General features: G+C 46.7%; 1 protein-coding gene across 1 annotated transcript in view; it reads left to right on the top strand.

Annotated features, from left to right (window-relative positions):
• The window catches only part of LOC139278102 (1-phosphatidylinositol 4,5-bisphosphate phosphodiesterase zeta-1-like), a gene marked incomplete at its 3' end in the record, with an annotated part of 60,547 nt that overhangs the window by 16,021 nt on the left and 31,857 nt on the right, over positions 1–12,669 (top strand). Inside the window, exon 3 of the mRNA XM_070896760.1 lies at positions 1,882–2,034. Within this exon, the coding sequence (XP_070752861.1) occupies positions 1,882–2,034 (153 nt within the window). The remainder of the gene's footprint in view (positions 1–1,881; positions 2,035–12,669) is intronic.

Genomic DNA, 12,669 nt, shown 5'->3' with positions numbered 1-12,669 from the left:
AGCCCGTTGTGTAGAATGATTTTTCCCTGATTGGGATATTAAGCCCGCCCAGCGCGTTTCGCGGCCAGTTGCAGGAAGGGACCATGCGCAAATTTATTTTGACAGTTGTGTTGTCAATATTCTACAGCATTGAGGTGCTGCAAACACTGACAAACACTGCACAGAGGTGCAGGGCTGCTCCCAGGCTCTCCCAAGACTTCCTCTGGATGCTTATGGAGGGAGTCACAGCACACAGGGAAGTTCTCTTCTCTTCCAGTGGGTGGAAGAGACCTCCCCAGGAGACCAATGCAGCCTGGTTGCACATTGCACAAGAGGACACAAGCAGGGATGTCGTCAGGAGGACCTAGCTGCAGTGGTGCAAACCTTTCAATGATCTCAGTAGATCACGAAATGTTATTGCAATGCTGCACTCAAACTCATCCTGCTGTGCCACACATCCCCATCACTCTGCCTTCCCTACCCTACTCCTGCACATCTTTACTCACACCAACTTACTTTGTACCTCCACCCATTCCTCTCTATCTACATTATCACTTCCCAATCTCACTCGCCACCCCTCACACTCACCGTTATCCTAGTCCAATCATACCAACTAACAACACAAAAGGGTAGGCACTTGTGTCTTTTAGCCAATGTTCATGTGAGCTTTTTGCTAATGTGGTGTTTATTTTCAACACTTTGCCTTCTTGGACAGATTTCTGTGCACCTTTGGAAGTGGCTTAGTGAGTTGTAGTGAATGGTGAGACAGTGTCAAGTGAAGTAAATCTGGTCATGGTGAGGCCATCCCTGGTCTCCCAGGCTGCAATGTGATTGGGTGCTCATGCCCTGTGTCATGTGCAGCATCAGTTGATTGTGGAGAAGGTTGGTGTTGTTGTTGGTGGTGCTGGTGTGCCTGGTGATGCTGGTGTTGGGGCTGATCATGATGGGATTCTGAGGACTAAGGTGAGAGAGTATGAAGTGCATCAATGCTGATGCAATAGATGGCAGGGGAAGTTGAGATGACAGAAGCAATCTGACAATGCTGAGAGGGGTAATGAGGTCAGACTGGATGGAGACTTGTATAAAGACTTGAAGCATTCTGAATATGTAGTGGAAATGCAATTTAGAGAAGCTAGTGGCTAAGGGATCTGAATCAACTGGGAGCTTTGACTTGACATTTGAAGCTGGCAATTCATCAGCTGAACAATGGCAAGTGACCTCCGGCCTCAGCTTCACAGACGAGGTCTCGGCACAGCGGGAAACGAGTGGGCGACCTATCAAATTCAAAAAGCTGGGAAAAAAGCATCATTAAGTGGCTGTAAACAAGGCACTAATGATTTCAATTGCCTCCCCCGCCACTGCATTTCGGGTCTGTCCCGCACTGGCAGATCCGACATTTGGTAAAGGTGCATGGCGGCGGGTTGACAGCGGGGTCCCGACCCGCTGTCAAAAAAATCACTTTCCCACCCGACCCGCCACTGATCGCGCCTGCTGCCCCCTGGAAAATTCCCCCCAAGGTCTTTCTAAATGTTCACTGTTTCATCCCTTATTATGGACTCAAGAAAGGTACCCACAACTAAGACAAGACAACTGGCCTCTAATTTCTGGTTTATCCATTTCCTTTTTTTTTCCAAAGATGGCAACTTGTGTAAATGTACTGTTAAAAATATTTTTAACTGTTTGTACTTGTCTCTTTAAAACGTGATGTTGGTTCACACATATTTTTTTAAATAGCTATAAAATATATGACAGCTATTGTATCTAAATATGAAAGGATTATTCAGAAGTGTTGATGGGAGTTTATGGTATGCATCCAGATGCAGAATGTAACCTCTTGAGATTGTACACCAATGAACTTGAATTAATCCCATGCTAAAGTTCCTGCTGTTATTTTTGTCACAGACATCCGAGTACCCTTTGATACTTTCCCTGGAGATTAATTGCAACCCAGTTCAACAGCGTACAATAGCCAACTATCTGGTCAATATCCTGGACGACAAGTTGATCGACATGACCAATGCTGCAGATGACCCAACTCAATTGTCTTCTCCTGAGGTAAGAAGCTATCAGAACTGATGTATACCTGGGTTGATTAAAATATGGGAAAGATCAAAGGTGATATCCATGACATAATTATTACAATTCAGTCACAAGATAAGGCTTGTGTGATCCTTATACAATCAGTGATGTGCACCAGTGATTTTCTATTATAATCTGACCATTGTATCATCTTATTATCAGGAGAAACAATCATTTTCCACTGTATGTAGGAGTGCAAACAATACATTCAGGAGAACAATTAGTGATTATGTCAAGGATAAGTAGATAATAGGTTTTAGCCTGTCACAGGACAATGCGTGGAGGAGAGGCAATGGTGTACATTGAAATTTGCCGTGGGTTTCTGAAAAGGCTTGAACTGGTTTGGCAAAGATGGATTACTTCTAAAGTCAATGGGGCAGGAGGAGACAAAATTCGACCTCGATAAATATGATAAGAAATCTGCAAATAGATCTGTGAATAAAGGAGATAAACTGATAGGGATCAGTATAATATCAGGACGGGAGAGTGGAGAGCACCAGTTCAGACTGTCACAGGAAAGAGAGTGGAGAGCACCAGTTCAAACTGTCACAGGACAGAGAGTGGAGAGCACCAGTTCAGACTGTCACAGGAGAGAGAGTGGAGAGCACCAGTTCAAACTGTCACAGGACAGAGAGTGGAGAGCACCAGTTCAGACTGTCACAGGACGGGAGAGTGGAGAGCACCAGTTCAAACTGTCACAGGAGCATCCAGTCGTGCCCCGGTAACTGCCCCCAAAGGAAGTGGAGTGTGGGAAATTGCACTCCGCTTCCATTGAGGGGTGGTAAGGCCAATTCTGCAGCGGGAGCAGGACTTCCACGCTGGGGGCTAAAATTCCCTGCCCCAGAAGGTTACCGCCTCCAAGATGGGAGCCTGTGCGGGGAGGCAGAGGGAAATGGAGGGGAGACGGGGGGGGGGGCAGGGGATGGAGGGGAGAGTGGTGGAGATGGGGGATGGAGAAACCCAGGGCGGGGAACGGGAGGGGCCACATTACAGCGGAGGTCTGGGGTGGGGGGCGAAGTGTGTTGGAGGGATGGGCCTGGGGGCTCTGTGCCTCGGTGCGGGGAGTGTTCAGAGTGGGTTGACTGCGCAGTTGGTGGATGTGGTGTGGTTGCATCGCGGGGGCGTGGCTCCGGGGTGGCCGGGGCTGGGGGCTCGACATCCGGGGGTGTTCGGCATTTGGGAAGGATTCTGACGGGACGGGGCAGGTTGGGTACGGGGGGAGAGTTCCCGGTGTTGGGTGGGTCCGGAGCCGGGGTGGGGGGGGGCACGCTCTTGGGATGGGGGGGTGGGCTGTTTGGGGCTGGGATTGGGAGAGACTTCTTCACTTGGGGAGTTGTTGGCCTGTGGGGTTCCCTGCCGCAGAGAGTTGTTGATGCCAGTTCATTGGATGTGTTCGGGAGGGAGTTGGATGTGGTCCTTGTGGCTGGGGGGGTCGGGGGGGTGTGGAGGGGGCGTGGGGCTGGGGGGGGGGCGGGTGGTGCTGGGGTGGGTGATCAGCCATGATCTTGTTGAATGGCGGTGCAGGCTCAAAGGGCCGAATGGCCTACTCCTGCATCTATTTTCTATGTTTCTATGTTTCTATAATACTGATTAAAGTAATGTTACGCAAATCTAAAAGAAGCAATGGTGTAGGTACTGGAGCTGGAAGAATGAGTGCAACATAAAAATATGGCCCAGTGGGAGGCCTGATTTGAAAATGGAGGAGAGATTTCAAATAAGCAGGTGTCTAGTGTTTAAAAGAGACAGAAGAAGCTGAGGAAGAGATAACTTGGTTGCGAGGAATGTCAAAAAGCATCAGAAAAGGAATCTTAGTTTTAGATGTACAAAATCTGATCGGAAAAGGAATAACATTAATAACTGGGAATTGCTGCAGTCTGCTGAGGCAGGTGGCAGGTTGAAACTGCAGTGTGGTCGAGAATTATTTGAACAGATAGAGATAATTCACATTGAGTGCAGGAGAGTTATAATTATCTGAAACGTTAATTATCCTAATGTGAAATAAATGGAGAAAGGCATCATCCAGAAAGGAGGAGGCACGTCCCTGAAGCTAATTTAGGACTGGTTCTGAGCAGAGCAACAGAAACCGGGGACGGATATTTGAATTAGTATTTAGTGGTCTGCTGGAAGTGGTTAGATGGGAAGATTAGAGAAGGGAATACTTGAGCACTAGCAATTTAGTACATTGAGGGAGGGCGGATTCGAAACCATACACCATGGTTACAGGAAAACAATATCCTAAACCAGAAATAGGATAGAAACATGGGGAAATTATTCAAGGGGAAAAGGCATCTAACAATATAAGAAGGGCAATTAAATTAACTATATAACTGAGAGGTGATCTAATTGAAACACGGGCTGGAAATTGCCCTCCGATAATTTGAATTATCACCGCCTGGCGGGAGTCGGAGGGAAGAGGTGGAAAATTCGACATTTTAACTGTGGGCGCTGTTTGAGGTGGTGTAGGGGCGGGTTAGCATTGGGGGCGGGGGGGTTGTCCATCACCGCCGCGCTGATCATGTCAGCATGGCAGTGATGACGTCAGCACGATGCGGACGTGCCGCGTCATGCTGACGCGTAGCAACGTCCCTCCCCTTCATTTAAAGGGGCCTAATTAAGCCTCCTTGGCACTCATGGGCCATCAGGGTGGGTTTTGGCCGGGTCAGTGGCCCGGCACCCAAGAGGGGATGCCGGGCCGACTGTTGTCAGGCCGATTGCAGAGTCGGCTGACAATTAAAACAAAATGGCGGCTGCGGCGGTGTGCACCCTCCACTTTAAGGGCAGACATGCCGCCCAGCCACTGGTGAAGCTGTCGGGGGCACCGAACGAGGCCATGCTCCCGCGGGGCAATTTCCCCCACAGGGCCGGAAAGGGGTCGCTGCTGGACGGTAAGGGGTCGGCACGTGGCCAACAAGGGGTTGGAGCATCGGGCAGGGCGAAATGTCAGGGGGCAGAGGAAGCCCCTTTCTGTCACTCCCGGCCCCGGGTCACACCCTCCGCTTGCCCCCGGTCAGTAAGGCCGTACCGTCCCGTTACCGCCTCTTAGAGGTAATGCGCCTTAAAAAAGGGGCAATTTTGGCCCCATAAGATTGTTACGGGGCTTGACCGGGTTAATGCTGAGAAAATGTTGCCCCTGGCTGGGGAATCAAGAACACGGGTCACAGTCTCAGAATAAAGGGGTGGACATTTAGGACTAAGATGAGGAGAAATTACTTCACTCAAAGGGTTCTGAATCTTGGGAATTCTTTACCATAGACAGCTGTGGATGCTCAGTCATTGGGTATATTCAAGACAGAGATTGATACATTTTTGGGAACAAAGGATATGGGGATAATGCAGGAAGGTGGAGATGAGGTAGAAGATCAGCCATGCACTTATTGAATGGCGGAGCAGGCTCAAAGGGCCGAATGGCCTACTCTAGCTCCTATTTCTTATATTGTATTGAAGTAAATGTTTAGGGGGTAATTTTAACCTAACCCATCGGGCGGGAAACCATGGGATCGGGTGGAACGTCAATGGAAATTAAATGGATCGTGATGTGAAACCCGATTCCATCAATTTCCCCCTTAGTGTTAAATCCTGGACCCAGGTGGCTAAATAAGGAAATGTAAAATATGTCAAAGTATTTAATGAAGGTGGGAAGTTGGACAATATTCAATTAAATTAAAACTGCTAGAAAGATAATCTAGATGCAAGTTAAACAAATGGAAAACACAAATATCAAAGGATATCAATGAGGATGAAAGGTATATGTACATAATGGGATAAAAACAGAAAATGCTGGAAATCTCGGCAGGTCAGGCAGCATCTGTGGAGAGCAACAGAGTCAACATTTCGGGTCTGTGACCCTTTGTCAGAACTGGAAAAGTTTGAGATGTAACAGATTCTTAAGGAAGTGCAGGGGCACTGAAAGGGGGAGGGGAGAAAGGACCAAAAGGGAAGGTCTGTGATAGGGTGGAAGGCAGGAGAGATTTAAGAAACAAAAGGGATAATGGGCAAAAATGAGATGGTAATGGTACAAGTTAGGAAACAAAAGATGAGTCTCGATGGGGTGTGAATGGTGGAATCATCACCAGTTGGCATGGGAACAAGAGAAAATAAGGGCGGAGTGGGAGTTTAAAAAAAAGGGAGGATAGGGGAAATGGATAGGGGAAATAAATATGGGCCTGTTGAAGATTAGAGAGGTGAGATGGTAGGATGGGAAAAGTTTGTACACTTTTTAAATTATAACTTTCAGCATGGTTTTCACGCAAGATAATGGCTTGGAGTTTCCTCGGAGCTGATCCTGTGCCGAACTTCGGCACATGTGCAGCAGTAAGGCCATTTTTTACGGAGTTAGAGTAGTGCAGTGGGAGCAGCTCTGAGGAAATTCTGGGCATGACAAAGAGTAGGGACCAGTATCCTCGTGGGGGATTTTGCTAGTGCTGTTGGGGAGGGTTTAAACTAGCTTGGCAGGGGGATGGGAAACAGAGAATAGATTCAGTGGGGAGAGAAGCAAAGCTGGAATTGGGCAGCAGAAAAGTAGGAAATTAATTTGGAAGACAGGGAAAACAAGGGCTGGAAAATAGACAACAGGGAAGTTTGGCAATACTAAATGGTATACACTTGAGTGCAAGAAGCATAGGGAATAAGGCAGATGAGCTCAGTGCACAGATAGACACTTGGGAGTACGATATAACTATTACTGAGACATGGCTGAAAGAAGGGCTGGTATGGCAGCTCCACATTCCTGGTTACAGGGTTTTCAGACGGGTTAGAGAGGGGGGTAAAAAAGAAGGGGGGGGGGGTTTAAAGAAATAATACAGCTGTGAGAAGGAATGATATGTTAGAGGGGTAATCAAACAAGGCCATATGGATTGAATTGAAGAACAACAAAGGGACAATCACACTACTCGGAGTATACTATAGACCCCCAAACAGTCAGAGGGAGATAGAAGAACAAATATGTGGACAAATTACAGCAGAGTGTAAAACTATAGAGCTGTAATCGTGGGAGATTTCAACTACCCTAATATTAACTGAGAAAAAAGTAGTGTCAATGGTACAGAGGTTGCGGAATTCCTAAAATGCATTCAGGAGAACTTCTTTAGCCTGTATGTAACAAGCCCAACAAGGGAGGGGACGGTTCTGGACTTGGTTTTGGGGAATGAAGAGGGGCAGGTGGAAGGGGTATCAGTGGGAGAGCATTTTGGTGCTCCTGATCATAATTCAGTAAGATTTAGGGTCGTTATGGAAAAGGACAAAGGTGGACGAGGAAAAAAAGTTCACAATTGGGGTAAAGCCAATTTTGCTAAGCTGAGATGGGATTTGGCCAAAGTGGACTGAAAACGGCTACTTGATGGTTAATCGATGTCAGAGCAGCGGGAGGTATTGAAGGAGGAGATCCTGAGGGCACAGAGCATGTGTGTTCCCTTAAAAAAAAAGGTGGGCTAACAAATCTAGAGCCTCCTTGATTTCAAGGGACATACAGGGTAAGATAAAGAAAAAAAGGGAGGTTTATGGCAGATTCCGATAACTCAATACTGCAGAAACTCTAGAGGAGTAAAAAAAGTGCAGAGGTGCAATTAAAAAAAGATATCAGAAAAGCAAACAGAGCATGAAAGAATGTTTGCAAGTAAAACCATGGAAAACCGCAAGATGTTTTATAAATACATTAAGAGCAGGAGGATAACTAGAGAAAGATTGGGGCCTATTAGAGACCATAAAGGAGGCAGAAAATCTGGGTATGATTCTTAATGAATACTTAGCATCTGTTTTCACAAAAGAAAGGGGCGATGCAGACTTTGCAATGAGGGAGGAGTGTGAAATATTAGACGAGATAAATATAGTGAGAGAGGAAGTATTAAGGGGCTTAGCAGCTTTGAAAGTGGATAAATCCTCAGGCCCAGATGAAATGTATCCCAAGCTGTTAAGAGAAGCAAAAGAGAAAATAGCAGAGGCCCTGACCATCATTTTCCAATCCTCTCTGACTGCAGGTATGGTGCCAGAAGATTGGAGGACTGCTAATGTGGTACCTTTCTTTAAAAAGGGAGAAAGGGATAGACTGAGTAATTACAAGCCAGTTAGCCTTACCTCGGTGGTGGGAAAATTATTGGAAAAAATCCTGAGGGACAGGATAAATCTTAATTTGGAAAGACATGGATTAATCAAGGACAGTCAGCAGAGATTTGTTAATGGAAGGTCATGTCTGACTAACTTGATTGAATTATTCGAGGAGGTAACTAGAAGGATCGATGAAGGAAGCGCGATGATGTAGTGTACATGGATTTTAGCAAAGCTTTTGATAAGATCCCACATGGCATTCCGGTCATGAAAGTAATAGCCCATGGGATCCAGGGCAAAGTGGCAAGTTGGATCCAAAATTGGCTCAGAGGCAGGAAGCAAAGTGTAATGGTTGATCAGTGTTTTTGTGACTGGAAGTCTGTATCCAGTGGGGTTCAGCATTGCTCAGTGCTGTGTCCCTTGTTTTTTGTGGTATATATCAATGACTTGGACAAATGTAGGGGGTATGATTAAGAAGTTTGCAAATGACACTAAACTAGGCTGTGTGGTTGATAATGAAGAAGAAAGCTGCAGACTGCAGGAAGATATCAATCAACTGGTCAGGTGGGCAGAACAGTGGGAAATGTAATTCAATCCAGATAAGTGTGAGGTACTGCATCTAGGGAGATTTAACAAGGCAAGGGAATACACATTAAATGGTACGACACTGAAAAGTGTAGAGGAACAAAGAGACCTTGGAGTTCAGGACCACAGATCCCTGAAGGTAGCAGGCCAGGTAGATAAGGTAGTTAAGAAGGCATATGGAATACTTGCCTTTATTAGTCGAGGCATGGAATACAAGAGCAAGGCGGTTGCAGTTCTGGTCACCACATTAAAGGAAGGATGTGATTGTACTGGAAAGGGTGCAGAGGAGATTTACAAGAATGTTGCCTGGACTGGAGAATTTTGGCTATGAGGAAAGATTGGAGAGGTTGGGTCTGTTTCCTTTGGAACAGATAAGGCTGAGGGGAGATCTGAATTGAGGTGTATACAATTATGAAGGGCCTGGATAGAGTGGATAGGAAGGACCTGTTTCCCTTGACAGAGGGATCAACAACCCGGGGGCATAGATTTAAAGTAATTGGGGGGAGCTTTAGCGGAGATATGAGGGGAAATTTCTTCACCCAGAGGGTGGTGGGGGTCTGGAACTCAGTGCCTGAAAGGGTGGTAGAGGCAGAAACCCTCACCACATTTAAAAGTGACTTGGATGTGCACTTGGAAGTGCCATAACCTACAAGGCTACCGAGCAAGAGCTGGAAAGTGGGATTAGACTGGATAGGTCGTGGTCAGCCGGTGCAGACATGATGGGCCAAAATGGCCTCCTTCCCTGCTGTAATTTTCTATCGTTCTATGATTCTATGAATGAATCCAAGTTCAGGCAAAAATGAGTGTTGAAATTTTACAATCAGTCCTCTCAGCAAACAGCTAGCTGTGACTGAAGGATCCATTCGGATACAGAGGTCGGTGCGTCCAGTTTGCGACCCTGCACGATGTTCCGTCCATTTACATGGAGGGGCGGAAGTTGGGGGCGGTGCGGTATGGCCGCTGCGATGACGTCATCAAGGCGCCACGTCACCATGGCCCTCCCCTTCAATTAAAGGGGAGAGCCTGCGCGATCTTTAAACTTCAGTCCACTGGGCTGCCAGGAAGAGTTTTTGACCAGGACAGTGGCCTGGCACCCAGGAGAGGGTGCCAGGCTGCCTGTTGGTGGCTCGGCCAAACCCGTAGCATAACTGTTGGACCGACAAAAAAAAACACAGCGGCAGCGGCAGTGCATTCTCCCCTTTAAGAGAAGCCGCACCGCCATTGCAGAAGGCTGCAACCTCACTGGACCACTGGGAGAAAACATGTTTTGGCACCGCCGGGCGGGCCGAAGATTTTCACAGCGGAATATCACTGTCGGAGGAGTAGTTTGCCGGTGCGCACGGTGATGACACACTTAACATGGATCAGCAGCAATGGAGCGGTAGGCTGGGAGCGGGGTATTGCCGGGATAAAATGGGAGCGGAATTTTGATAATGGCGGCCATTACACGAAAAGTCGGTGGCCATTGCACTCTGCAGCGTGGCTGTCACTTTCCGGTGTTAAGAGGCCGTAAGGAAAGGGGCAATTTTGGCCCCCTAATTCTCTGCAGGTATAGATGCTACTTATTTTTATTGTTTTAGAACAAAGCAGATCTTTTGAAGCTTTTCCTATCGAAAATTAAAGGCATGGATGCACATGATAGGTTGTTTGGCAGTTTTGCAAACTCCCCCTAGCCCCTTGCACTGTTAGTGACCCTACGGAATCCCACTTTATTGACATACTTGGACAAAGAGGAGGAGGAAGGATGCAGGTCAAAGTACAGAACTTCAAAGAAAGATTGCTCATACCCACTCTTAACCTTCCAACTCGGTGCATAAGCTGCAATGAGCATTCCTGCAATTGATAGAAGCGATGCTTTTGGAAGCAGTGCTTCACTGAAGAGGCAGTGACAGGCTCGTGTTGCCTGCTATAAGGCAACATCCAGTCTCCAGGACAAGAAAGTCACACTGTTTGGTACAATAAAGGTCATTTAACCCTGACCTTTCTTGCCTTCTGGCTCCTTCCAGACTGCCACCAGGAACGTCAGTAATGACAGTCAATCTGTCGTCCATAAAAAGGGAAAGCAAGTGACTGATGGTTCATTTACCGGAGCAAACACCATCATCGCTTTCGTAATGGACAATCAGAAACTGCAGCTGAGGGTCCTGGATTTAGCTCAGATTGCTGCATTTCCCAAAGTCCAAGGAATGACAGCTTACACACGTTGCCATTGCATGTTTCCGTTCACAATAGTGCAGTCTTTATGAATCACAAAAATTTCCACTCTATGGTGCAGCGAGGCAGTTGACCATTTACACAGGTCATGCAGGTCAGTGTCCATTTCCCTGGCAGCTCGAGTAATTGTTTATCTTACTTCAGTATTCCATTCTCCCGGTATAGGACTCTGGCTCCTTGGAGACCAAGGCTATCCATGGCAGGCCCGGCATAGTACGCCTGTGTATTGCCGCATGTACTTGCGCAGCTGGAAGGGCCTGAATTTCCGGGGGGGCGGTGGGGTTTCTCCGCCTTTTCCACCACAATCATGGGCAGAAGAGTCAAGGAAACTTCTGAAAAAAGGTGTCACAGCGAAACGATCCCTACATGTATCTTCCACATTGTACATTTCAGTGCACAATTATTATTCACCACTGTCGAGTCTATCCAGATTTTGAGTAACTTTGGGGGAAAAATTCACATCGTTTGTGCCTCCTGTTTGCGCCCTGTGTTTACGTGGAGAGGCTGGGGCGGGATTTCTACCTCGCCTCGGTTACCACCCCCCCTCAAACGGGGCAATACCGAATTTCATCCCCTTTGTTCCTCTATTCATAGTTGGAAGGTCGGTGCATAGTCCAGTCCAGTGTTCTAATTGTGTCATTTTTATATTATTATTTTATGTTATTTCAAATCATTAAGGTGTCCTGAGCTCAGCTGGGTTGGACGATTTACTGTCACTGTGAAAGGTGACTTATTGCAGAAACTTTATTGGTCTTTGTTTACATTTCATTAAATATATATGTGTAAATCAATATGGCTTTTAGCTTGAAGTGTAAAAGTTTGACAGAATTTGGTTTACTGGTTGATAGATGAAAGAATAAGCTAAAGAAACAACACTATGTAATGTTATAATGAACATTATGGGGACATCAAGAACTAGGTTATCCTCGGGATTACTTCCTGATTTTCGGCAATATGGTTGGGAAATTGGGGCCGGGAGGCCTACTGCCAAATCCCTACCTCTAAATTGTCTCTCAGATATCTTCCTCACCATCCCTTATCTTCGGCCTCCATCTCCCAGCAGGGTTCTTGTCATCTCACACTTTGACCATTGCTATGACAGTGAGGGGGAGGGGTGCGACTTTGGACAATGGCTAATTTCCCCTCTCTTCATAGGCTGCAGTCTTATTTCATTTTTACGTTTCAGACCACTAAAACTATTCATTTTTATCTTTTGCCACCTTCCTTCCCTGAACACTCTGCTTAGCTTTGCTCTTATGCTGTTGGCCTCCCTCACCCTCATGTGCACATTAACAATGAAACTTTGCACCTCCCTTAGCATTCCGTCCCACACTCAGGGCCCAGCTGCTGAATTTTGCTGACTGAGGCGCAAACTGTTCCTGGGCGCAAAGTTTACCGCCCCGCCGCCATTACCGCCCCGAAATGAGCAGAACTGAAAATCCAGTCCTAAAGGTCTTCAGCCTCAAAAGGTCATCTACAAGATACCTTCAAGAGGCATACAAGACTCTTAGAGGGATAGGGAAAATAAACATGGAACAATACTTACAAATATTCCACAGCAGCAGGACAAGAGGGCACAGTTTCAGGGTTGTGAAAGACAAGTTTAGGAGCGATATCAAGAACTCTTTCTTTACACAGGGGCGATTAACAGATAGAACAGGTTGCCAGTAAAGAGTGGTCGAGCCCAGGACACTGAACTCAAAAAGAAAATCCTACATCCTGTTGTTAGGAGATGGTGACATTAATATTCTGGAAGAAGGAGATAACAAGATC

Source organism: Pristiophorus japonicus, chromosome 13 (genome assembly GCF_044704955.1).
Source record: "Pristiophorus japonicus isolate sPriJap1 chromosome 13, sPriJap1.hap1, whole genome shotgun sequence".
NCBI classification, from domain to species: domain Eukaryota; kingdom Metazoa; phylum Chordata; class Chondrichthyes; family Pristiophoridae; genus Pristiophorus; species Pristiophorus japonicus.
The sequence above is the reverse complement of the archived record's forward strand: the minus strand, read 5'-3'. Positions and strand labels throughout refer to the sequence as shown.